This window comes from Chrysoperla carnea, chromosome 4 (genome assembly GCF_905475395.1).
Source record: "Chrysoperla carnea chromosome 4, inChrCarn1.1, whole genome shotgun sequence".
Classification (NCBI taxonomy): domain Eukaryota; kingdom Metazoa; phylum Arthropoda; class Insecta; order Neuroptera; family Chrysopidae; genus Chrysoperla; species Chrysoperla carnea.
The window spans coordinates 36,532,560-36,560,312 of NC_058340.1; the positions used below are offsets into that span (position 1 = coordinate 36,532,560).

The 27,753-nt window shown below is 28.2% G+C and overlaps 3 protein-coding genes across 4 annotated transcripts; 1 reads left to right on the forward strand and 2 right to left on the reverse strand.

Annotated features, from left to right (window-relative positions):
* The first annotated feature begins 427 nt into the window (after positions 1-427).
* On the forward strand, positions 428-2,998 carry LOC123298339. Of its 2 annotated transcripts, XM_044880318.1 has the most exons (5): positions 521-587; positions 1,105-1,130; positions 1,190-1,755; positions 1,965-2,287; positions 2,365-2,998. In XM_044880318.1, exons 1-4 carry the CDS (start codon positions 576-578, stop codon positions 2,057-2,059), a joined length of 699 nt encoding a protein of 232 aa, XP_044736253.1. In that variant the 5' UTR covers positions 521-575; the 3' UTR covers positions 2,060-2,287; positions 2,365-2,998. The 2 variants fall into 2 exon arrangements, with proteins under 2 accessions (XP_044736252.1, XP_044736253.1); XM_044880317.1 differs by lacking the exon at positions 1,105-1,130 and having other exon boundaries at positions 428-587.
* Positions 2,999-11,012: 8,014 nt separating this feature from the next.
* LOC123298701 lies at positions 11,013-20,811 on the reverse strand. Its single transcript, XM_044880793.1, has 6 exons — positions 20,679-20,811; positions 18,987-19,162; positions 17,190-17,303; positions 11,349-11,534; positions 11,093-11,262; positions 11,013-11,018 (listed from the first exon to the last, which is right to left on the reverse strand). Exons 1-6 carry the CDS (start codon positions 20,735-20,737, stop codon positions 11,013-11,015), a joined length of 711 nt encoding a protein of 236 aa, XP_044736728.1. The 5' UTR covers positions 20,738-20,811.
* A 1,309-nt stretch (positions 20,812-22,120) lies between these two features.
* Positions 22,121-26,350, reverse strand: LOC123298546. The gene is made up of 5 exons (XM_044880578.1): positions 26,112-26,350; positions 25,881-26,046; positions 25,102-25,195; positions 24,861-25,037; positions 22,121-22,313 (listed from the first exon to the last, which is right to left on the reverse strand). The coding sequence occupies exons 1-5, from the start codon at positions 26,189-26,191 to the stop codon at positions 22,156-22,158; spliced, it is 675 nt and encodes a 224-aa protein (XP_044736513.1). The 5' UTR covers positions 26,192-26,350; the 3' UTR covers positions 22,121-22,155.
* Positions 26,351-27,753: the final 1,403 nt, after the last annotated feature.

Sequence of the window (27,753 nt, forward strand, 5' to 3'; positions counted from 1 at the left end):
CAATTATCAAATCGTGCTGGGCAGCATGCTGGCAGGTATTTAAGAACAGGAGTGTAATAATATTGATGAGATCTAGAAATTAGATTTATTATGCAACTTGTAAAACATAAATGCAAACTCGTATTTTTTAATTCCAAATGTGTGAAAGAAGAAAAAAATATGTGAAATGGAGAACTTTTTCATGCTTATTATTGTTAAGATTTGTGAAATATAACTTTAGCCCCCCCGTTTTAGGATTTAATTGTCTTCAACGAATATGGATGTAAGTTAATCAAGATGACCGATGAAAACAGAAAATTTATAATTACCATGGTAAATTTAACTTAAAAGATAAACAAACACAAAATTATTAGCCATACAATAGTATTTTTGAATTATGTAGAACAATAACTAAATTTTATTTCTAATTCATCAACAAATTTTATTTTGGATCCATATCATCGTAAATGATTTAAAAAAACTAAATTTCCAGTAAAATTTAAGTTGGGTAATGTTGGCAAAATTTTCAGTGATTTGATTGAACTTTGGGATTACATAATGGATAATTGGTTAAGCACAAACAGAAGAGATTTCACATGGCCATCACAGTAAATATAATACGGGTATATGTAATTTGGGCACTAAATTAACATACGTATGAACTAACGTTTAATTTGGTCAGAGTTACTAAAAAAAGTTTTTTTTATATAAAAAGCAAAATTATTTTCCTACTTTTTTTAAAATGGAATTAAAGATATTTTCCCTGATTAATTTTGAAAACCGAAATCTTTCAAAATTTTAATAGTTTCTTTATCTTGCATTAGAACGTTAAATGTATTTTTGTAATTTTCGGTTTTTTTTAATTGAATTAACTTCGAAGCTAGAAAAGTATAGCAGTAAGATAATAAAGAAACAGTGCTCAAATAACATACATATCTAAAGAAAATATACAATTTTATTTTAAATTTTAATCTCAGACAACAACTATTCTAATTTTTGTTCAGTTTTTAATAAAATTTTTATTACTTCGATGAAGAAATTTTGTAACTTTAACGATTACGGTCTAGGATAAGTTTAGGAAAAAGTAACCCCTTAGAAAATTACATTCGTGAAATACTTTTTCAGAGAGAATATGCATCTTTATTTTTGAGGTGATAAAACATACCATTAAAACATTCAATTTTAAAGAATATTACCTACATTTATTTAGTTCAAGGGTCCAGGAACTTAACGGTAACATCGATGTTGAAGAATGCATATGTATTATAGCTGAAGAGGAAGATAAACAAAAAGAACGAGAAGAATTAGTTAATGAGGATGAAGAACAAAAAGAACAACAATGGAGTAGATTAGGGCCGATGGGTATACATTTAGAACCAAAAATATTTCCAGCATATGAGAGTAGACCTGTTAATAGAAATGAAGCAAGTTTGCGTAATCAACCAAACCAATTTTTGAAAAAATTAGAAGAGAAATATCCTTATCTATTTGGTGTACTTCAAAAAGAACCACCAAATGATTTGATCGCACGTGTAAATCGTGAGCGGTTAAGAACCACTTATATGGTAGATTTTTCTAAGACAGACTCAATACCCAGTGATAGCTATGGAGAACTATTGACGGCCGCTCGATTAGAAGGTATATCACCATGTCCTCCACCGGTCAGATTACCTGGTGATAAACATCCACCAAATATTAGATCGAGAGCTTTTCGTTCATCAAGTGACGTTACTCAACAACCTCCAATGAAACGAGAAGATACTGGATTCAGAGAAGGTAAGAATTGTTTATAATTGTCTATATTCTTCTGGTTTCTCCCGTATAGCTCAGATATATAAAATAATTGATATTTTCATCTTATACTATCAATATTTTTGATTGACACTAAATATATTATTATTAATACTAGTTCCCACTTAAAAAATTAATACTATTTTCCTTATAAAGATTAATTTAGCAATAAATGTTTCGATTTTGTTTTTCAGAAGTATTTATTCTTGGAAAATCAGAATATCAAGATAATATCAGTAAATTGGGAGGAATTATAATAAGAGAAAAACTTTTATCGCGTGTTCCTTAACACAGGAGTTTTAAGGATGAATTGGAAAACATTTTACTTTCTACATTTTCCTTCGAAAATGTGTAATATTTGCTTGGGCCTAAATTATTTTAAAATACATTAATTTGGAGAATATATAACAAAATGAGCCTAATAAAAAATGTATAGCTTTGCCCAAATCATTAACCATAATGTGATTTTTATAAGATGTTTTTGTTCTTACCTTATCGCCCTGGATCTTTTGATTGTGTAAGTCATTAAATGACAAAAATTTTATTAAAAAAATGGTGAAATAAATGTCTTTTTTGTTTTAAAATTTAATATAGATGTCATAAGAAAATTGCTTCGGTGGTTATTATGCAAAATGAATGAAATTTTTATGTACAAAAGTATCAGATCAAATCTACGTTATTTTAGGCAAAGTTGGATGTAGCAATCTTCAAAATATTAAAGGCGCTAAACGTTTGGCATAATGATATTGCTGCCCGCAAGATTGGAGCCAGCAACCTGCAGTTTATTATCTGCAATTTAAAAGATGCAGCACTAAACGTGAAGGCATATCTGCTAAAGACGAAGAATGTTTATGAAAAAAGCTTTTAGATCAAAAAATAATTCAGGGGATAGAGAATATCTTTAGGTATAATTGTGCAAAAAATTTCAAGCTGTTCCAAGATCTTGTTATTGGGACAGGCTAGAAATTTTTAGAAGCAAGTGCCCTTCTAAGTCTGGTTTAGTTAGGAGTGAAATAATTTATTTCGTTCTGGTTAATTTTCCAATCTACGAAACGCGATGTGACTCGTTAAACTATCTTAATATTAACGAGTTCCATATTTTTTCGAGTTTTCTTGGAAGCTGCTAAGCTATACTAATTTAGACTTTGAGGTAACTTGATTCATTGTAATAAAAGATGCTAATATCTCCGTCACCGACTTTTAGAACACTTGCGTCACTAAGTTTTAAAACAGCCATTTTAAAGCATTACGCATTAGTAACCTGATAAAATATGTATTATTTTTATGGACATGAATAAATTTATATTTTATTTATCCCCTGTATTTACTCACTCGTTAAACCGAGATATTTTAACGGGAATGATAATTATAGTTGTACCTATAGATATATTTTGAAAGAGAATCACATGCAAGCTGCCGATTAAAATTTTATCAAATCATGATGCCGATTATATCTTCAAATAAATGTTGATTGTTTATAAGTTTGAAGTAAAGAAATGAAACAAAATGGAAATATGAAAATAGTACTGTCTAAAATGGTTATTCACGAGTTTTAAGCCATTTTAAGGACTAAAACATACAAGTTTAGGTCGCTGTCTTCAATTGTTTTTAAGTTATCGTGACATCGGATAGGTTCGTAGATGGAAGAATAGTCGGAAATGGAATAATTAGTGTTTTGAACGTTAGAAAAATTTAATATACCTATCAATACTATCTACCATCAATTAATCAGAGCACATGGTGAATGAGTATAGTTACTGACATTCTATAAAAATGTTGTTTTGGAAAAATTGTTGTTTTTTGTGGAAAGGCATTTAAATTACATAAAATATAATTAGTAAATGAATAAGTATTTAAAATTCGTACCACATCGGTAGATTTTGAGACATTTAGAAATATTTTTTGATCAGTTGAAGGTATCATTGAGCTTTAAACTTTATTTTAACTTTTTAAGTTGTGCGAATGGTTACTTTGATTGAAACTAAAAGAACTGTGATTCATGAAAATCCACGCATTTTGATAATATTAATAATATTGATATCTTGGCGTCAAAAATCTTGGCTCCTGAGAACAATAGCATATTTTTATTCAAATTAATGCTACTGAAGAGGATTGCCAAAGCAATCGAAACCGGTCTAGCTAATTAATAATTTTATAATCTAGCTAAATATTTTTATTGTGGGTCCTTAAGGGGATATATTTTAACAAAATGCATGAATAGCAGATTTGTTTTTGGCTCCGAATTTATGTGTTATCCTATCAGTGCTATTGATAAACGGTAAACAATCAGGTGGTCTAAATTGAAACTACTGAAAAAGCGGTCCATTTCCTGTTTAAAAGTACAAATTTTATCGCAAGTTGGCGGGATTTATCTGATTTGATTTTTTATTGACCTTAAAAAATGATAAGTACAAGTATTGCCATCTAGCAATCGAAATTGTAACTAATGAATTCGGGTCTTCTTCTGACTTTAATTAGTAAGAATTATTATCGCAAGTTTGCGAGTTGCTACTCCCAGTTATTAATAGAAATATTAATAAAAAGGATTCGGACTGTTGAAGTTGATTGTTTATAAGTTTGAAGTAAAGAAATGAAACAAAATGGAAATATGAAAATAAATCAACTGATATCGCTTCCGTCGATCATAGAAAGTATTTGTTTTTACTATGATACCATGTGAATAGACACAGCGTTTGTTTATTAAGAAGTGAAGTAGTATTAAATATGCCTTAATTTTTGGCATATGATATGTATATTTTGTGATGATGATATAATAAATTAGTGTTTAAATTTTGTAAGTTGTACATGGTCATGTTTAGACGGCAAAATTTGTTTACATATAAGTAATGTTATTATTAGGACTCAAAAATATATTTATAAAATCCTCTACTTGTGGACGACTTATGAACAAATTTATACTTTTATGAATAAAATAAAAAATAAATACATTTGTCGTCAAGAAATAATTAAGTGATTATTAAGAAATGACTAGAAAATGAAAATTTTCAATTCATATTACTTAAAAATATATTTATTTGCGCTTCCACCATATTTATTAAATTGACTTGTTTGTGATATATAATGAACTTTATAGAGATTGTGTAAAGCATCGTTGGATTTGTTAAGCATTTTCATGTATTCTCGAAATAAACTATTACGTACTTTTCTCACTATTAATCATGAATGGGAATTAAGTAGAAAAAATAATTTTAATTTTGATTAATTTCCATTCATTCTGATTAAAACATTTGAATACCTTTCAAATCAAAAATTAAATTTTCAATTGACCTGTTGATAGTTACAGTGAGAATTCGGTTATAGTTTTTTACTAGAATGGTGATCACCTTAAATTCATCAAATAATTTCTAAGAGAAATTAACTTCTTAAAAATAACGATTTCAGTGCTGCTCATTTTTGTTGCCACTGTAGGTAAGTCTGACTGTAAGTTAATAGCGAAAGAAAAAAGAACTATAGTTTGCAATGCCCATAGATACATAATATTTAACGGAAATATTTGTTTTCCATCTTGTAAATCATACGCCCATACCATACCCATATAAAAGAGTACAGCACATTAAAATGTATAATAAAGTAAGTATCTTTTGCCTTTTGATTCAATGAAAAAATCAGCTGAGTTGTTGTATGATTTACATTTCTTTAATTCGTGGTGTTGACATCTTGGCGTTAAAATCGAATACCTCTGAATGGAACTCACTACTCATTTATGTAACGTCTGGACTGTTCATAAAGCCCGTAGCTTCTGTATTATACCAGTACACATTAATATCCTCTCTTCTTGTTTTTGCCTATATTCCCGTTGAAATTTTTGGAAAAAAACATTGCGTAATAATCTATATTTCATAATTTTATGAACATCGGTTAACTAATTTTTGTATGGAACACATATTTAAATTAATATAGCTAATAGTTTAAAATGTGTGGGATTAGATTTGTCGTTTCTAATACGATAAAAATATAGTATATATAAAAAAGGATGTCATAAAACTGTCGTATATAATTAGAAGGCCAGAGCTATATACTAGTCAAATTGAAATTCTTATAATAAGGAAAGTTGTAGAAAATTCATTTTTTACAATCTTTTTTTTTATAATTTTTTGAAGAGATAATAGGTTGTCAGGTCAACTTGGTCGATAAAGTATGGCAACTCTTATTTTTACAAGCTTTTATTTAGTTTCACCTGTCTCGTTGTCTATAATCAAATCTTGCAAGTCAAATTTGATCCACTTTACGGTTTCCAATTGAGTTGAAATTTTGCAGTTTGGATGACAATGTATGATAAGGTTGTGGCGTCCTGGTTTTCCCATCGCTTCCACCATATTTCATATATTTATAACATTTTTTTTAGTATTAAATTAAAAGTTTTAATAAAAATACTTTTTAGGGACAAGCTTTTATTGTACTAAAATGTAGAAAAAAAAATTTATCTATGAGTCACTCATACCCGACTATTTGCATTGAAAATTGCTCCCTCCCTCATTTTTGAACTCGGCTTCCTAGGGTTGCCATAGCCCATTTTAACGAATTTGATTGTCACTTTATTACAAAGTTTGAGCCCGTTACCGATGAGATAAGTAATTTTGCGGTCCATCCCGGACTAACAGAAAAACTGCCATGATAAAAAATTGTGGTGAATTTTGTACTAATTCTTTTATTAAAAAATATTTATTTGTATATTAATTTGATTCGTCTAATTTGTAAAAATTGCAAAGAAACTGTTTCTTCAGAATTTCATGCGCTATGTTACTCTATTCTAATGCGAAAGTAAAGCATATGGTCATAAACATAATGAAAATTTACTAAAATCTCAAAAGAAGAAAAAACATAAATGTTGGAAATCAATATTCCATACTTGAATAATTTTATTTTTGATAGTTGACGTAACTATATGCCTATATAATAAACAGACTAGAACGAATTATATGTGCATAAAATTTTTGATTTACAAAATCGAAAAAAAATTAGAGAAAAGGAATCATTCAAATGTGTGCATGTATCTTATATATGTATGTGTGTGTATGTTTGAGATCAAGGCGGCCAATGTTTCATTGTAAAACGTAAATTATGACGTCAGTATAGTCACACATGAAAAATATATTTAGAAATTGGATTTATGCCCATTATTTGTTAAGAACTAAAATATTTACATGTTCCCTATACATAAATATAATCTACCTAATGTTTGCATGATGAAAATTCTACGGACGATTATTAAATATACTAACATTTTTACTAAGCTTTTGTTAGCATGGCCTAGGACTCTAAGTTCCTAATATTCGGTTGAAATTTTCAGCTGTGATGTCAGTTTTTCGCTAGCTATCACTTATTTGCTAAATTCCGGGATCAGGACACCACATTCTTGAAACCTATTATAGCTGGGTTAATTTTGATCACAAATTTGAAAAGAATCACCCAAATTTAGTAGGATTACATACTTGGTTTATCAAAATTGGAAAAAATTTGGATGTGATAGAGCGAGATTAATTTTTTTGAATTCTGATGACGTCATAAAGTTAAAAAATTTGATTCAATTACATACTAGGTTTATCAAAATTGTCAAAATGGTATTTTATGATACATTTAAATGAACAGCGAATACATTAATAATAACTACTATTTTAACCCAATTTGGTTGTATTACTCTGTATTATTTACTTTATTTATTATCAACAAAATATCGATTTTGGATGTTAATCAGTTCCTTATATGCAAAATAACCCAGTATCACTTAGGGGAGTAATTTTTAATTAGTTGTTAGGAGTAGCTTATTGATAAAATATATATTTTTATTTAATTATAGAAGTTAGATATTTTGTTTTTGTTTGTTTGTAGGTTTTTTTTTTTTTTTATTTAAAATTTTACCATGTTAAATGGTATCGATGCAGAATTGCTGAAAACCATCATTTAAATTTCTATACTATAAACATATAAAAATTATTAAAAATTACGCTTATTCAGAGTTTTTATCAATTTTTTTGTGCAATTTTTATCAAAAAAACAATTAAATTTATGATTAACTGTATATTATCAACTTTATTTTCTTATCAACAAGAAAAAGCTTGATTTTGGAGATTAATGAATTCCTTACCTGTAATACCAGAGTGTTTACCATCTATATACAACCGGTTGCTAAAATGCTAATTGTATATGCATTTCAATAAACAGCGAAAATATTAAATATTATTGATTATAAATTAAAAAAGTAAATCAGGTTGAATGGTAGTTATGGCTACTCTCCTATATACAAAAGATTCAGCATAATGTTCATTAAAGTATATAAATCATCTATATAATTTGTATGTAATATTTTGATTAGATCCATTATCTAAAACTGTCATAATAACATTTAAACAAAAACGTTATCAACACTATTTTATATATTGTATCTATGTGTGTCGGCATTAGGTACCAAACACAACAATAGTGATGATGATTGTTTTAAAAAAAAGCATGTCTAAAAATATCTACATTAAATCTTTTAAAAGAACATTTTCAAGACTGATTTAGCTTAATGTAAACTATTAATAAATTTATTTTTTATTGAACAGATTATTTTACATTATGTATATGTTACAGTTAAAGTACAAAATTTAGTTGAATATAAACTAGCATATATAAGTGACGTATATACATTAATAAATGGCTCATAACTTTCGAGCCAATAAGGTAAGGTTGAGTTTTATTTGGTTGAATTTGTTGGGGATAAAAATAATCTAGAAATTTAGATAATCTAGATAGCAAGAAAAGTATTCTCTTTTATTATTCATTGCATGCCCCATATTTCATTATCGTATGCAGTAGATAACTATCTATATGCCATTATTCGATAAAACGTGCTGGAAGATTGTCAATTACACACTCGAGCGATTAAATTAGTGATAGTAAAACCTCATTTTTCTGGGCTGAGATTAAACGAGCCTTCGTGTTATCGAGCCTTATTTTGTGATCGTTACTTTGAATTTATACTTCTTCCGTGTTACCTCAATCTTACCTCAAATAAACAAGATCAAACTGTACTTCTGACTCGACTCTCGTGTGCAATGGACAATTTATCGTACTAGTTGTACAATATATTTTATCCGTAACATATACATATTATAGTGTATATGTTTGAATATGGTTCATTATTTTTTTGGCTTCTGATGTTAAAATTTATATATGCTAATATGTTTTTGTTTGCCATTTTGATTTTATTGCAAATAAGAAAAAAAAATATATATATTACTACTGTACACATAAGGCCAAAATGGTTTATTGTGGTGAATGGGGAAAAATGAGTTGGTTTTTTCAATAGTTAATAAAGTTAGTTTATCACGAATATTTCTCAACTCAAAGGTTAAATTTAAACATATGCTTATAGGTCTAGAGCATTTAAGCAAATCATTTTATCAAAGACAGAAATTTGAGATATTGTTCCGATTAGTACAGCGCATAAATTCATTTCATTGTAAATAAATTTTTTTCTTAAAGGTTTTTACTTAAAATTTTTTTAACTATGACTGAATTTGTTAAAACAGTCGGCTGATCATTTCTCAGAAAATTGCCATTTTTAAGATACCACGTCGATCAATGGACACCCTGTTTTATCCAATAGCAATCAAAATGATTTGCATATTTGTTATTCGATGATTTTTCAATTAGAATAACAAAAAAAAAAAAAAAAAACAACCAAAATCCATTATTTTCTACTTCATTTGTGCAATCTAAAATTTTACTCGCTCTATGAAGGAACACCATATATACGTAATTTTCTTAAAGGGAAAAATTGTCCTATTTTGGTTTAGAAACGAACAGTCCTCATTTCACCGATAAGGTATTAACAATTTTTTTAGGTATGGAGCCGAAGACCGAAATACTAAATAATTAATTCGTTTGTTCCGAACGCTTCCACTAGATTTTAATATTTATTTCGTTGTATGTTTTTCAATAATCTTTATAAATATTATATTGTACACAGTTTCAAACCGATGCGACGATTAGAAATGAAAAGAATGAAATTTTAAGTTATAATCTTTGTTTTCAATATTACTACAAACGCTGTTACTACCTAATAAATGTGTGTTAAAATAATGATCATCAAACAACACTAATTTAATAGTAATTTTAAATAAGAATAACAATTTTTTTAATGTTTGTGTTAATTTTAATCAAGTAATAAAAAAATATAAATTTCGTAATTGCTAACACACTTGCTTACAATATTAGGCGAAGCAAGTGACAGATCATTAAAATTTTTCGAAGAAATTGAATATATGTTGTGCCAATTTCAGATTATAATATGTACTTATGCATTTAAAAACCTTAATAAATTATTAGAAATCGTTTACATTTAATATAATCCATAGGCCTACCTCCAAAAAACTCACTCACTTTGTATTTGTTCTTTATGTTAATGCATTCGGCGTTTTTTTCATGGATATCAGAAAATTTCATCTGTCCGAAAAACCTCAAGATTTTAATTGAAAGATTATACTTACAGAAAAATATTCGAACAACAACTGATAAGTCATTTTAGCTCCAATTTTACACGGTATTCGCTAATCGGTACATAGACAATTGCTACTTATAAGTAGTCGGTTAAGGGATACCCCGTTTTATTGATGGTTAGGCAAAATGATTTTTCATTTGTTATTTGAAGTCTCAGCGGTGAATTTGAAGTCATCAGATTTTTTGGGCGTAGGCATACGGTCTAGTAAATAATCGGTAAATAGTAAATAAACGGTATTGATATCATCATAAACAGAAAATTTTAATTAGTTAGGTAATTATTAAGTATAGCGATAATGATTTTGATATGATCTTCCTCGAATAAAGTGATAATTAGACATTTTATACTTTTAGTACTATCAAAATAACAAATGGTCCGAGGCTTGACTTCAGGATATTGCCAAGCTTAAATATTATAAAAAGCAGCAGGAATGGAATAATTACACCATTCATGGAATTGGAACCCAGTTTAAGCAAGCGTGGCATCTTTGTTGAAATCATGACGGTCATCCTTTAAATGAAAGCTTGAGTTCATGTTTCGACGGTAAGTAGATAAGATCCCAAGAAACAAAAGCTATATGATTCCGAGTGGGGCTTTTTCCCAGGGGTGGAAGAATATATGTTGAAAATGACAAAGGAAATCGATCGAGTGGTGAATTCTAAGCAAAGTATATTTCGTATATTTAAGAATATTTCGAAAAGTCAATACTTTCCGAGAAATTTATCTGCCAGGGTTTTTAAATCTAGTTTGATAGAACATAATGAAGAATAATTAAATAAAAAAGAATAAAACTTGTTTATTTTATAATTGGATCACATTTTTATTTTTTGTATCGAATTCAAATCTAAGTGGATGTTTTTCCGATGTATTTTCCGGTGTTACAAAAAAGATTTGTCTAGTGCTGGAGTTGCTTTTATTTTTATCCTTTGGTTGATCAGAACTAATTGATGTATTGCTATAGTTTTTCTTTTTAACGATTTTTTCACCTTAAATACATAACATTTTAAAAGTTCGATAAAAGTAAAAATTACAATCGGGTCCAAAATATTTATCCATTTTCATAGGTTTATACCTGATTGTTTTCGATTGGGTATGGTAACTCTTTCCCGATCAGCTACAGATACGCGATGCTTATCTGCTTCTTTCTTTGCAATACGTTCTTTATTAGTTTTTATTACGAAATAACCAACACGATCGTAAGCATTTTGATATGTTGTCAATGGTGTATTATTTTCATCTTTTGATGCGAATCCCATCACTGAAACAAAAATTTATTGGATTACGTTCCATTCAATTGAATAAAAACAATACATTCTTGAAAAACACCTTTGGAACGAAATGTCAACGGGCGCGGCATATCTGTAAAATCCCCCAGTTGTAATAATTTACGAAGATTTAGTTCCAAAATCATAAATTTGACATTTAAATAGAAATTGATTTGAAATTGAACATAAAATTTCCTTGGTTATATAACAAAATAAGATATAAAATCGGGGAATGAATTGAAGAAAGATGCATTTTTCCTTTTCTACAAGAAGTTTTCGTGTGTTTATCTTAACTTTGTTTTAGCGAAATCAGTACTCAATCAATGTAACCTCAAAGCTCCACATAGGAATTCAGGAAGCCAATAGGAAATAGGCCAATAGGTCAACTATAGAAGTCTGGGAATGTGTTTTTTCTACGAAATGCACACGCATTTTTTCCTAAAATTGATTAACAATAGCGGATAAATATAACTTAAATTTTACCAGAAATATATAAAAACAGGTTTTCGTCTAAGAATTTAAGTAAGTTGTTTTCATCATCTAGGAAGCTGAATCAGTCGACCATAAAGATCGCACTCACATGAATACCTTATTTCATTTGTCGTTATGCAGACGGGTAAAACTAAATCAAGTCAACCATAAATTCATAGATATTAGTAGACTGTATACTAAATATTTACTTTATCACCACGGTAAAAATACATATACACGATTAATAAACATAGATCGTCATCAATAAAGTTTTCTGAATCATCGCCTCGTCTGTGATAGAAAAATTTTTCAATTTATATATCATGGACACATGTGTGCGCCGTATAATACGGTTCCTAAGAATTTTTTATGCATGCATTATGTGTGTTGTTAATTTTGTATAAAAAATTGTATAATATCTTGGATATGACAATAATATATATATTTTCCGGGTGATTGTACAGACGCACATATGAATCACGAAAATATGCGTGAGTCATGGTCAAACACACCCCCTACACAAAATAATTTATCGAAAATTTTTTTTTTTTATTTGGATAATATTCTTAAAATAAACATTTGAAAGTTTTGTATTGGTAAAAATTTTCACGTAGCAGGGATAATTTTCTAAAAAATTTATTAAAAACTGACATTTTCGGCTTATAATGGAAGACCCAGTCCAAAAAAAATTTGTTGAATTTACTAAAGCTGATCATTTGAGGTTTTGTTATAGTAGTTGTGTACACACACATACTGCGGTCAGTCAAGCGAACGATAGAACAGGGGTCAGATATATGCTATCGAAACGGTTAAGTTTTACGTGGTACTAAAATGAATTTACTAAAGCTGAAAAATGTTATACAACTTGTATATTGAATATAGATAACAGTTATGGCAGTCAGTCAGTTAAACGTTAGAATAGGGCTGGTCAGTCAGCCCTTATGTATGAACAATAAATAAATACCGTAGAGGGAACAATTAAAAATAACACAAAAATTTTCAGAGATATATTTATCAGTGGCATACATAACATGCTGACGGCCACCTAATTTGGCGGCTTTGAAAATTTGTTGTTTTTTCTAATTTGTGTATTTTTTATATTTTCGTTAACGAAATGAATAAACTTTTTCTTTTAATAAATAATGTTTTAACATACAAAGTTTCAAAAACATAAATCATTTAGAATTATTTTTTATTAGTAATTAAAACTAGCAACCGTATGTTTCTTTTTTCTTCTTTCAGTTTTATTTCAATTTATAAGTTTACTAATCAATTTCAATAATAAATATTTATAATAAACCAATGTGTTAGTTTAAAAATAATTTTCAAGAGTATTATTATTATAAACGATTTTTCATTAATCAATAATAGCAACATTTTATCAAAATCTTTTTGAAGTATACTAACCTGTTTCCTTTTCTTGTGATTTAGTCATTGTACAAGGAGGTGCATAAGTGGAATACACCGTATAATATTAATTTAATAAGTGTTAGTCTATACAAGTGGTCTAATTAATTTCTCAATGTATTTATAGCCGCGAAGCCTTCTTTTCCTGATACAGGGTGTGGAAATTTTGGAAAAAAATGACATTTTTGGGGAGTATTGCCAAATTGGTTGGTTAGAAAATTTAGAATCCTTCATGATTTAAAGCTTATGGTGTAAACTTACGAAAACCAGCGATGGAGACTTGGTCGTGCCATAACCCTGGCTCGAAAAAACTATTTTAAACTTATATTTTTTTTTAAATTTCTAACGCCACTGGCTTGAATATGTGTTGCCAAATTTCCAATTTCCCTAAACAACTGTTTTGATAATACCTACTCATAAAAATGTATTTTCTTCCCTATAATTAAAAAATTTGTTAGAAAACAACTTTCTGTGCTCTTCGTATTAATGATTCGAACTTTAATTAAGTTTATCCCGAGTCAGAGACGGTAAGTTGACTTCAACTTTTGATGGTAATTGTATGATAATATCCTTTATAAGTGTATACAAAAATTTGAAATTTCTGAAAATATACCCATAGCAAGATAACCATCGTAACATTCCAAAAAGAATATGTTTCAAAATAATCAAAATAGGGGTTTGAAATCTGAAAATATTATGTCGAGAATATAAAGCAAAGTTTACATTTAAACACATATAACAGAATTTTTTACGCACTGACGTACTCTTGACAAAATTTTACTTGGAACAGTCTCGACTATTTAAAATGACATGATATTGCTTTAAGGAAGAAATATTGATTTAGTACCTATTTAAAAATTTAATGCAAAATTTAAGTTTGATTATAAAAATGTTCATTTAATGCTCCAATTACTTTTTTCAGCTTAATTCTATAATATAAACAGTTTTTTAAGTTGAAATACATTTTATGTTAAGAAGTGATTTATTCAAATTCGAACAACTACTGAAATTTTAATTTATGCCAAGGCACGCTTTTAATAATAATAATTTATATTCGGAGCACAATGAAAATCTTTCAAAATTTTTCGTAGAACTATGAGACAGTCTTTTAGCGTACATAATTTTATCAATTCTATGTAATTTATTAAGTTCAAAGTAATGATAATGTTATAATTAAAAATGCAATTATTTTACTTTTCAATTGACGCCAATTTTCTTGTTATACTAGATATATCTTTCAATGTAAGTCGTAATTTCTTAAATGCGTATTATTTGGGATATTAGGACTTTCGTAAGATGTTTGAATTGAAGAAAATATTTCCCTATTTATCTATTAACTATAGATGAAGTATGTACGATACTAGACTTGACAAAATTAAGTTAACGCGTAACAAAATCGCTTCCCTTCCCCCTATTGTAGATTTTTGTATAGATCAATTTGTTCGGGAAATAAAACTATTATTTAATAAGCAGATACTTTATTTCACTCCCGTGCGATTTGTTGTATTCAAGATATGCACGTTTTTGTAAACGATGATCACACAATATTTTTAAGAATTTTATAGTAACGTTTTTAAACAGTAAAACACATATAAGTTTCTGTTCCCGTTTTTCTCTAGTGCTGTGCAAAATACAGAAATTTCAATAAGAAACTTTTTTATCGAGAATTATATATGTTCTTTAAATCACAAGAATTTTATGGTAACCATTTTAAACATATAAAGCACATACATGTTTTTGAAGTGAAAACTTCTTTAGCGACGTTGGGCACTTTTTGATAAGAGAAAATGTTATGGGTTCGCGTTACCGACATGCTGTGCGCGCGCCGACGAGCTTATATCAGTATATCTGTAGCTATACAGCTGACGTGTTGTGTAACATTAGTGCTGCGTATATAAGGATCTGCATTAATTACGTGAGGTATTTTTAAGGATTTTTTTACTCCCCCTCCCCTCTTGGTGAGATTTCGTAGATTTTACCTCTTTGTGACCCCAAAAGTTCGCCTTTTGCGTCAAAGTGAGAGGAAGTTGGTCGAATAATTTGCTTTATATGACTGTAGTAAAGGTATATACAAATTAAAACTCAAGTACACTCATCCACTTAAAGTAATATAATTGTACTTAATATTTAATTATTAATACTATGGATAAAACCTGGACTAAATAAATATACATTTTAATAATTAAGTTTAATATTATGACAGTTTAATGACTTCAAGATCATGATTTGATATATAGCCAATTATCATATTTTTCTGATGATACATTTAAAGGAAAAAAAGTGTATATAATTTTATTGTTTGTAAATATTTTTAGTGTTTTTGATCACTATCACTTAATTAAGTTTTCAGTGAAATAACTCATGTGAAACTGTTGTAATAAATAAGAATCGTATTTGAAAAATTTTGTTGTGAAATAATCACATTGTATACAAATAAAATTTATTACACACCTCCATTTTCCTCTTAAAATCACTGAATACGTTTTCCTTTTAACGTAACCAAAGAAAGTTCCTGAAGAAAATCCGTTAATGGTGGCAAGTATGATTTTCGAATACCTTGTGTTAAAATCAAGCCATGAACAATCCTGTATATCTATTTATTCAAAGCCCATTAAAATTCCGTTTAAGCTTGTTATCGCACTAAAAGTTACCCACTGTCGCACGGCACAATGATTTTCCCAATATGATGCGAATAAAATTAAGGATAATTTTCCTGCATTATATTATTTTGATATGTTCAATTATTTTGATGAAATGTGTACTAAAATCTAAGAAAATAGTAAATTTAATTTTGAAAAAGAAATATATACAGGAAATTGTACTTCACAACATTTGCAAAAATAAAGATTATTCACCTTGCACATTTTCGAATTAAAAAATAATAATTTGTTTACTATTCTACTAGTGGCGTACAAAGAAAAACGACCAAAGTAAATTAAAACAGTGTTGTTAATTTGATTATATATATTTTGGATGAAATACTTATTTTTTTCTCAACTGCAGTCAAAAAACGAACCGATTAATTAAATTACTGCCCACTTAAATGAAAATTATATTTTAATTGAAGCAAGTATGTTGTTTGGCAACTTATTTTGAAATGTATTAATTTATTTCGACTCTGCATGGTTTATTTTTTATATTCTAACCATTTTTGTTTCAATTATCTAATTGACTTCGTATAATGAATATATGGCGTGTATCAGAATAAATGGTCAATAATCTAGGGGGTGAAAGGGTACCCCCAAATAAGCATTTTGATATAAGGAATATGTATCCAAAAACGCTCTTTTTCAAAGCTTATGGAGTTAGAAATTTTGCATACAGTGTCGAATTTTTACCGAATAATCTATAAAAATCAATTTGTTTGTTGCCACGAAGCGCGTGTTCCAAGGTTAGTTTACCTTCCAGACTTCACTCTATCGAAAAACGATTAAGAGTTGAAGTCGAAACTTCAACCAATCAATTACAGAATGTTCTTTTGGGTCTAATAAGGGTTTCCCGTTTCAGAATGTTCAAGAATAATCTAAAATGTTCCAGAAGATTTTGAAATTTTTAAGTGACTTCCTATTCCTCAACTTATTCTGATAAAATTCATTACCAATACTTAACAAACTCCAAATCTGTTACTTTTTAAGTTGAAATAAGATTCATTCTTATATTATCTTATTAATATAATTTTTTTGGTAAATATTTCCAAAATATAAAATTAAAAGTACTATGAATATAAAAAAAAAATAAACACTTTTTTGAAATAAAAAATTGCATTATACCTCGTTCTACTCCAGGCACTCTAGGCATGATATAGCCCTTGTCTATGGCTTCAAATAATTTTTCCATTTCCATCATCATTACACCTTCGGATATGATTTTATCAGCTTTAACAGCTATGAAAGATAAATAAACACCAGCATTAGCATATTTTAATAAAAATTCAAATGAAAATGATTTAACTATCTTTAAGCTAGATATTTTTCTTGACTATTTTCTATAAGGTAATGTTTAAGAAATTTTTCAATAGTTATCACTTATGTGCTGAATTGCGGAACCAAGGTTCCACATTCATGAAACCCATTGGAGCTAGGTTACTTTTAATCACAAATTTGAAAAGTATGACCCAAATTTAGTAGCATTTCATACTTGGTTTATCAAAACGGTGTTCAATCCTATATATTGACGGATCGTATATATTATAGAAATTTAATTTTTTATCAAAATTAATGAAAAAAGGATTTTTCCATCATGGAATAAATAAAGTAAATTGTACAAAAATTAAAACTGTGTCATAAATGTAATTTTCTATAAAAAATCTATAAATATTTCAAAATACATGTTTTAATCCATCTGTACAAAAATTTTTCCTATCATTAATATCATTCACAAACGTTTTTTATTTTTTTAGATAATCATTTGGTACCACCACAGAATAATATGAAAAATATCAAAAATAAACTATACATATGAATCATAAATTATTAAAAAATATAATATAATATTTTAACTAAGTACATGAAAACATCATGGTCTACGAACAATATTAAATTACAAATATATATTATGTGCAAATATGTAAACATATAAATAATTATTTGAAAAGTGAAGAAAATGAATTATTGTATTTATAACGTAGGAGCCCTCTTAGACAAATTGTCACTCATACCTTTTATCCTTTAATCAAATTTTAAAAAGTGACCTCGAAAAACTTCTACTTTAGCTTTGTCTTGCTTCTAAGTACGAATATTAAGGGTATTTCTAGCATGAATGTACTTTTCGATAGATTTAGCCTATTTTTTCACACACTCAGAATAATGTTAGCTGCGAGATTCCGAAGTGACAAAATTTTTGTTTGTTTAAATCGCGAGATAATCTGCTGCAAATTTCGTAGCTGATTTTTCCATTCAAAGCATATAAAACTCGTTTTAATATCGTAAAAAATACGATCGACAGAATTGAAAAAAAGTAAGATAGCCGAAAGGAATGTTTTGAGAATAAAAAAAATAAAAAAATTTAGATATTAATTTTCGTTTTCAAGTTATCAATTTTGACGTAAATTCGTTAAAATTGAGAGCGTGAGTGTACGTGTAAGTTGTGGTAGCTTCCATTTCCAATGTCTAATGCAACTTTATCATTATTACATAATACCAATTTTGCTTTTTGAAAGTGCAATGTTTTTGTTAAAAATTATATGATGTTCATTAATAAGACTAACTTGAAATTGAACAGACGGACTGAGTAAGATTTGGAAGGAAATAACAGTTGTAAAAGGTGTCCGGAAAATCGCTGTTCGCTATGAAGAAAAGATCAATAGAGAACGCTTGGTCAAATTTGGTTATTTTGTGTTTAAAGGTATTTTTATGATACGAAAAAGGATTTTAAGAAAAGAAAATTTACAATAGTTTTCCGAAAATTTGGGAAAAACTGGTTCACTATACTAGATAATATGTAAATGAAATGTGTAGTATAGTCATGCAGGTGTCTACTGGTTTTCAAATTGAAGTTTGCTATCTGACCCAAACACTTGATCAATTATACTGAGAGGTTAAGGTAAGATATAAAAATAGAATAGTTACGTTTTTGGCAATATGATTTTCTGTAAATAGTTTTATAAAATCGGTCCCATCTGTTTCTTATTAATTCTTCTTTTTCTTCTGGCGTATAACTTGCTTTTATGGAATCAGTTTTTGATGTTAACGATTTCTTTATTTTTTCTTTTTTGAAAAGTTCTGCACATATTGGATCATAATCTCTATACATAAAAATAGTTTATAATTATAATTTAAATTATTTACACGTTTTATTTCCAGGAAAATTAAATGGAATTAATTATTTTGGAGCAAAACTACCTCCGAAATTAGCAGCATATCTTTTCTGAATAATTATTTTCAAATTTTTGATAATAAATTTTCTCTTTTCAAAACTTAACCATAGTTAAAATGTAATTTTCCTGTTGAGTATACTTAATGACGCTATGAGTATGCTTTTTCATTAATGTCCTTTATCATTAGGATTAATTTGGAAAAAATTATTCAATAGTTAAAAGCATGACAAATATTTTCCTATAAAGAAAACTATAACAAGTGACACTCATTTTACTCTTAATCTTTGTCTAAATTTCCCAAGTTCTAACAAAATCGACTCTGAAAATATGAAACGGAAGTTATACTTAATAATATCATCACTTAGCAAGGAACGTCCTTAAGCATTGATATTTTTACAGTAATAAACAGAATACAAGGAAGGGTCAGAAGAACCTGGCAATCAACTATTTTAGGACCTTGGTCTGGTGCTATTAAAAACCTTAAGATTTTAAATCATAATTAACGAAAGAGGTTCGAGATTTTCTTCAAATCCGACTACCTCTAGTTTAAGTCTAATTTCTCGAAGCATAAACAAATAGGTTGTAAAGTATCCCAAATATAAGAAGTATAAAAAGACTAATTGACGCGGGTGCTACGTAAACCAATTTCCAATAATCATTCTAGAAAAAACATTCTAAAAAATAATGTCTAAATAAATTTTACCAAAAAAATTCATAGCACAAGATCCGAATTAAGGTCGACCTTCACCCATCTGTTTACCGAATGAAAGTTATTTTTTATGAAATGTAAAATATTTACAAATATCCCTGTTGTGGGTTGCCCTAAAAATATGGCCCAGGCAACTTTTAATAAAAATATCAAAACTTGGAAAGCTTGTAAACTTTATTTTTTGACTGATATTTTGTGGACAATCATATAGCACCGTATTTGCAATAAAATTATCTTTATTTAATTATGTGAGGCAATGAATTAACAGATGAACGTAATTACTATTCCCAACTTGTATAAATGCGAAAATAGTGAACGAAAAGAGGCAGACAGCATAGCTGCTGCATATTCTTTATGGCTTTTACTTTCGAGTAGATCAATATTCGTTAGATATGTAAGTCAGTGAAAAATTTCAAAAAATTTTACTCTTGATATTTTCACTAAAAGTAGTCTTGACCACATTTTTTTAGGCAACCCATTGCAGGGATATTTGTTAACATTTTATATTTCATAAAAATAACTTTCATTCGGTAAACAGATGGGTGAAGGTCGATCCTAATTGGGATCTTAGACTATATATTTTATTTTGTCAGAATCGTGTTCCAGTTACTGGTAGTGGAGCTTGAACTATTTTTATTAAATAGCTAGCAATCGATCAAGTAACTTTCAAGAAGATGACAAGATAATAAACAATCTACTTTAGGTAATTTTAAAAACTTCTCAAAACTTGCTTACCTCATGGACTTAAATGAATGTTCAATATAGTCTTCTTTATACACAGTTCTGAACGCCATTTTTTCATACAAATTTAAAGAAATAATAAATTTTTCTGTTAATTTTTTAATAAAATTCCCAAGCCAAATAATAACGTCAAATTTTGTGTTTTCTTTTGATTTATGTAAATTCCAAATTGAAATAATTACACTTCATTAGAAATGAATGATCCCCATTTTCAGTTCAGACACAATTTTTAATTTATTTTTAAGTACATTTAGTTGTATGTATATACTTTCAAAGAATTTTTTATCCAGAATTATCATGATTTCATGGAAAAATCACCATAAAAATACATCAAGTTTTGAAAAGCATAATGTGTTTATTTATCTTAGAATTTTATGATGAGCTAATCAAATTTTAGAATTATAAATAAAAGTTTCTACATCAATAGTTTTCGGAAAAATGATTTTCTAAATTTATTATCGTGTGACAGATAATAACTCTTTGCATGTCTGATTCTGAAAGAATTCAACGAATTTTACTGCATTCGTTTTTTCTGTATTTTTAGTTCAAGAGCTTATTATATCGATTATCTATGAAGAAAGTTAATGAATAATTGTATGTTGATATTGAAGTCGTGAAGGTGAATGAGAGTTAGGTGAAAAGAAGTAACTAATTTTGGTATATTTACAAAGCTGACCAAAGTAAACTCTTTCAAATAATTTTAAATTTTAATCTGGTGAATATTCTTTTGTTTTTGAAATGCCATTCAAAACCAGTTTTGATTTGGGGATGAGCCAATGATCAACCAAAAAGAATTAGTTTAAGATAAAAGAAAACTCGCATTGACATTAGTTAAGACTATTGTTGGTATCTCAAATTACAGAGCTTATTAAACTTTGTAGTCAGATTTTTTTTAATTATTTACAGATTTTTGGCAATTTTAACATCATTTGGCTAGACAAATCTATTACAGACATCTTTATTTTTTCCTGGAGATAAAAACTTGAATCTGCATTTCCAATGTATTTAAGATTAGAGATACAGCCATTTGATCTATCTGACTAGTTTTTTGAATGTTAACTCTCATATCTCTAAACTAATTTTTACCTTCTGTTGAGAAAGAAATTCTCGCTTTAGTCAAAAAAATAGATAAATATGACTATTTTGACTGGGTAAAATGCAGAAAAATAAAACTTAAGCGAAGGTAATTTTAATTTCTCGGTTCTCATAATTTGGAGATTTTTTAGAGCTGTACACTAATTACAGGTACATTTTCCCTTTATTTAATTTTCTGAAAACGTGACCATTGTTATTTCACTTCTAACGTATATCAATTATTGCAAACCTAATGACTGACCTAGTTTTGTAATACCCATCATTCCTTGACAATAAAATAAATCAATTCAGAATATTATTTTAAATATATGGATAAATTACAAATTCAAAACAATGCGGTTACAATTTTAACAATGTAATAACAAATATAAAATGTTTATAAGCACACGTCATCCAGTCTTCGACGAGAAGAAGGTAACGGTTGTTTATATTGTTGCATACTCCTTAAATTGGCATGACCACTTTTGGCGATTGTACCTTGGTATTCACTTCTTGGTGTTGTTTGAGTAAAGTACGCTTCAATTGATTTCGGTGCTGTAAAAAGAAGATTGTTTTTCAAGAATTTTTTTTATACTTTTAAATATTTCTTAGAAAATAGGTAAAAAAATTAGTTTAACCTTGTCTTAAATATTTTTATTTTTGCTTAGTGTTTCGTTTACTACTTCCTCATTTCAAAAATGATGAGCAAATTTTATGATTTATTGCTATACAGTTTGAAGAAAAATTAAAGGGAGAAATAAATTAATGTGGAAAAGCTTAGCAGATATTAAACAATTTTCTCATTAAGTTAAAAATCAAACAGAAAATTCTTTTAAATTTTTCAATTGATAAATGTGTCGACATTTGTATATGACAAGAAAATTTATTAACTCGTAAAAAACATCTGTAAAAATAATTAACAATACAAAAAATTGTATTAATAAATGTAATGTTTCTATATATACTCATACATATGTTTAAAAGAGGCACAAAAGTCTTTTTTCGCTGCACATATTATGAGAGACATGTTTTAGTCCGGTGAAAATATTACAATAATCACCTAAGCCGAATTAACACGAAGGTGATTCATTTTAAAATAAAAGTAAACTTTTGACTTTAATATAAAAAGTACATTAATAGTCGCTGAAACGAAAATCTAAAAATATGCAATTTGCATCAATAATTAACAATTCGGTTAATAGAGATGAAAATGATTCCAAACTTGTTAAAAGGGGATTTTTGGGGTCGCTGAACACGAATATCGTCAGAATTGGTCTCCGAGATAATATAGCGAATTTCCCGAAAAATCGGGAAAACGTTTACCCCGGGCACCAGATACTTCAGTGACCAATTTTGACGCGATTTTCATGATGAGCGACCCCAAAAATCCCGTGTTACAGAATGTAGCACTGGAAGTGGAACCATTATCGAAAATTTAAAATTATCTTATTATTTTATGCAAAGACAATGGCTGTGGTTTTGAATCCGTAGATGCCAGCGTCAAATAATTTTCAGTATAACATTTTTCAGCTTTAAAAAAAATACCACGGAAATCATAAATAAGTCTTATTTAATGTTCATAAATAAGGGCTGACTGACCAGCCCTGTTCTAACACGTAACTGACTGGTAATCATAACTGTTATTTATATTCAATATACAAACTGTATAACAATTTTCAGCTTTAGTAAATTCATTTTAGTACCACGTAAAACTCATATATTTGGCCCCTGTTATATCGTTCGCTTGACTGACCGCAGTATGTATGTGTACACAACTACTATAACCAAACCTCAAATGATCAGCTTTAGTAAATTCAACGAAATTTTTTTGGCCTGACTCTTCCATTTTATTTCTGAGACAGAATATTCTCTACTATTCGCTTACCTATTCGCAAGATGTTGATAGTGATTTACCGTTATTATATGACTGGACTATGTTTATGCGTCAACAAACTGAATACAATTTTCTATATTTAAAAAAATTACATATATAAAGGTATATAAAGTTCTATTTATTTCGTGTGACGAACAAACTTTATGACATTTCTAACTATAGTAAATTAAACATCATGGAAGAAGATTGCCTTGCTTTGTATATAAACACTTTAGCATATAAAGAACATGTGAAATTCACATTCACACCCGAATAGTATAAAGTACAATACTTTTGGATATGTCTCTCACATTGTTTAAGATAAACAATGATTTTATTTTAATTAATTTTTAGTTAAGGTTAAAATTCCGATTAACTGCTAAATTGAAAAAGGTGATTCATCCTTGAGAATAATGATTGATACTGAGAAAAATGTTAGACCGACTGCTACTAGCCAAAATTTTGTGTCGTACAATCTAATGAAAAGTCATCGATGCACGAATGAGGTTTTCGAGAAAATGAAATCGATTTGTTTTTCGAAAAATTGTACAACTTCCTGCAAGTTTTATACGATTGATTTGCACGTTGCATGGTTCATAGTTGAAAAATCCAGAAGGATATATGTGGTTGGAAAAATAAAAACTTTCTGTTAGAACCGTCTGATCTATACCCCTTCGAAGAAATGCTGATTGAAATTTAAAGCTTCTATTGAACGAAAGTTTATTTGAGATCTATGGAATCCTCTATAGCATTCACCATTCTAACAAAGTCACACTTTTTATCTCGTATGTTTATCTACAATCTCAGAAATAGCTCCAACCATTTTCATGAAATTTAGTATGTAGGTTTCGGGGGCGAAAATATAACTAGCAAGGTTTCATTTTTATAAAATGCCGTTTTATCCGTGTTTTCCGGAAAATTGAAAAATCAAGTGCAAAATATGGCTTTTCTTGACATCTATTGGCGAGTATATAGGTTATACCTGGTTTACTTCGTATGTGGCTTTGTCAGTTTTGGTTGATAGATAGCTGGTGTGATATACGTATATCGTAGATAACGAATAAAGTACATTATCGGGATATTCAAATTGGTATTTGTGTGCAGGCATTTTAAACGTTTCTAATATTAGTGATAAAATTTGTGTCTTTTTAACTAAAAAAATACCGAGCGAAGCGGTCATCCATGTACTGATAAATTTAAACAACAAATTAAAAATATTGTAAGCTTACTAGTAATAAATGTGACTGGGCGATCAGCTCCAATTCGTGGACGAACTATTGCTTGATATCGAAAACGATGTGGATCACGAAATCCTTCTGCTAAATTGATTCCCTTAAATTTGATTGGACTTCCTTCTGGTGCATCAATTTCTGCACGAATTGGTCGGTACTCAACAATTGGCTCACCTGATTAACGACAAATTGAGTTTTTAATTGCTATAGATTTGTAAAAATTAATTTTACCGTTTACCTCGTCTAGCATAATCAATTTGGTATAAACTTTTCATTTTTATGTCATCATCGTCACATGCGTGATTTAAAATTTTGTTACTTAGTGAAGTTAACTAAAATAAATAATAACTTTAGAATTCTACTAAAAAACTTTTATCCATTACAATGAATCTGTTGGGGATGTGAATGTTAACATGGTTTAAAAATGGGCTATCTTTATTAATTCTTCAAAAGCCAAATACAAAGAAAAACAATTAGTCTTACGATCTATAATGTTATAGTTTATTTTATATTTATAATGAGTTTCTGAACTACAACAGGTTCATCTGATTAATCACTCTTCAATGGCGATTCCCATAACTATAAAATTGTATTGCCAAGAAAAGTTGTAGTATATCTTGCACCGTTTGTTTACATTCGACTACTAGTCATTATTGCGGAATATGTGATAATTATTGAACTTGCGTTGCCTATTTGATAATAATTCAAATAATCAGGGAGTCATTTGTTCCCTGACAATTTAGTACTTTCATCTAATTAGAGTTTTTTTCATTCAAAACAGAATTCTTTGAGCGAAAAATCGTCGCTCTCAAATAATATGCAAACCGCGTATTCTTCCTTTTCGTGTTAAAACCTGTAGAGAGCAACATACCGTGTAGTTTACAGGATTTAAGAATGACTTTATGCAAATGTAAGTATTCTAAATTGACTCCTTTCAATTTGTAAGAGTTCGGCTTTTTGATGAATTTTGGTTTTGTAAATTTTAAGAAATAGTAGTCTCAATTAATAACACATTACTTTTTTCTTGGTTTCATCAAGTTCTTCGACTAATCTTTTTTCCTTGTCTCCTAATTCCTTATATTGTTGCATGTAAGGATAATAAAAGTGCATATCACAATGACAATTTTCTTCGACTGGCCGTTCCATATACACTTTTGGCTCATCGATTGGTGGAGGAGTTGGTCTGTAAATAAACACTCATCAATAAACTTCTGTTATTTACATCTGAATTCTAAATCGCTAATTTACCTTGAAACAGTCTTTAATGGACTTGGCCATTTATAATCTGACTTATTTGTAGTTTTAAAGGTTTCACTTAAATATGACATTTTTGAAAATTTTCTTGCTATTTTTTCCAATGCACCAAAAATTAATTATTAAAATTCGCAGAATAATGCAGAAATTTTGATCATTATCTGTTTAATTGACAATGCTCACAATATCTCATAAATTTTCTTCCAGTTTTTTGCTGTTCATTTATGGATTGGTATGCTGTATAACATAATTTACCAACAACAACTATACAACATTCAAGAATTTTGTACGTCAAAATATTGAGTCCAATTTGTATAAATTGATTTAAAATTTCATTCATTATATTTTGATTTTTTACAAGAATTTATTTGCTATTTTTTTCAATTGTTTATAAAATTTCTATAAAGCAGTATATATTCAAAATTTTCTATAAATTATTTGGATAAATAACTCAAATTACTAGACAACGAGATTGTAACAATTGGTATTTAAGTTTATACAGGGTGGTAAAAGGTAAAAAAAACAGCATTTCAGCAAATGGTGGATAACACTAAAATAATGATAATTTCTCAATACATTTATAGAGATATAGCGGGATAAAATTGGGAAAAATAATAAAATTTTTGTATTTCCGAAACGACTGTTTCGAAAAATTGGAAATTTGAAACTGTATGAGCTCATTTATAACGAATTCCAGCGGTGCCGATAAAGGTCTTCCATAACCCAGTTTCGAAAAAAACCCTCAGGCCAATAACTTCCAGTTTCCACTGGTGGTTTTCGAAATTTATCAGCATACGCTTTAAATCGAGAGAGCCTTACTGTGTGCTAAAATTTCAATTTTTCTAAGCATCCGATTGGGTAATACTCTCAAAAATGTCTTTTTTCAAAATTTCAACTCTCTGTATCTAGAAAAGAAATTCATATATTTCACATAATATTTACATTAAGAACAGATATTGAAACTTTTAAAATGGCTTTTACATCCAAATATTTATAGTAGCGTATTTGAAAAAAAAATGCCGCGTTTGAATGCTATTTCCTTTTAATTGTCATTTAATTTTTGTATTAAATTTTTAAATTTTATTAATTTATTTATACTTTTTCATTTATTTATAAATATTATTGATTAGAAGTATCCTTGATTTATTTAAATATTAAATTACTAAGTCAGTATATGTAAGTATAATATAATATCTAGATACCACTTGGAAATATTAATATATCGATATTGAATTACAATAAAATAATATTAATTTATAGTTCATTCATAAAAATTGGGTGTTTTATAATTTAAAATGTGAATTTGAACTAATAAATTGACTAAAGAACTTACCCTATTTTGAGTACCAAAACTATTTCTATATCAATACATTCAGGGCCAGCTCCTAGTCATCTATGCGCTCAGGACGAGTCACGCATTTGGGGACTTTTTAGGCATACTTATTTGGTTATATTTCGAATTTGTACCATATTTTTATTAAATTAATAGAAAATTCCAAACATGCATTTATTATCCATAAATAATAACATATTTTACCCATTTATTCTCTAAACAATCTACCTATCTATATTGTCTGTCAGTCACGTCATCAAACATTTAAAAGCAATAAAAAAAATTAATACTATATTTTTCTTG

What these genes read in the sequence shown, in the direction of transcription:
- LOC123298546 (XM_044880578.1), bottom strand. Translation starts at nt 26,191, where the DNA reads ATGTCATATTTAAGTGAAACCTTTAAAACTACAAATAAGTCAGATTAT. An exon ending in CCATTAAAGACTGTTTCAAG is followed by an intron (nt 26,047 to 26,111) that starts GTAAATTAGCGA and finishes GTTTATTTACAG; the next exon opens with ACCAACTCCTCCACCAATCG. An exon ending in AATTGATTATGCTAGACGAG is followed by an intron (nt 25,038 to 25,101) that starts GTAAACGGTAAA and finishes GTCGTTAATCAG; the next exon opens with GTGAGCCAATTGTTGAGTAC.
- LOC123298701 (XM_044880793.1), bottom strand. Translation starts at nt 20,737, where the DNA reads ATGGCGTTCAGAACTGTGTATAAAGAAGACTATATTGAACATTCATTT. An exon ending in AAAATCATATTGCCAAAAAC is followed by an intron (nt 17,304 to 18,986) that starts GTAACTATTCTA and finishes TATCTTTCATAG; the next exon opens with CTGTTAAAGCTGATAAAATC. An exon ending in AGTGCCTGGAGTAGAACGAG is followed by an intron (nt 11,535 to 17,189) that starts GTATAATGCAAT and finishes TTTTTGTTTCAG; the next exon opens with TGATGGGATTCGCATCAAAA.
- LOC123298339 (XM_044880317.1), top strand. Translation starts at nt 538, where the DNA reads ATGGATAATTGGTTAAGCACAAACAGAAGAGATTTCACATGGCCATCA. An exon ending in GATTTCACATGGCCATCACA is followed by an intron (nt 588 to 1,189) that starts GTAAATATAATA and finishes ACATTTATTTAG; the next exon opens with TTCAAGGGTCCAGGAACTTA. An exon ending in AGATACTGGATTCAGAGAAG is followed by an intron (nt 1,756 to 1,964) that starts GTAAGAATTGTT and finishes TTTGTTTTTCAG; the next exon opens with AAGTATTTATTCTTGGAAAA.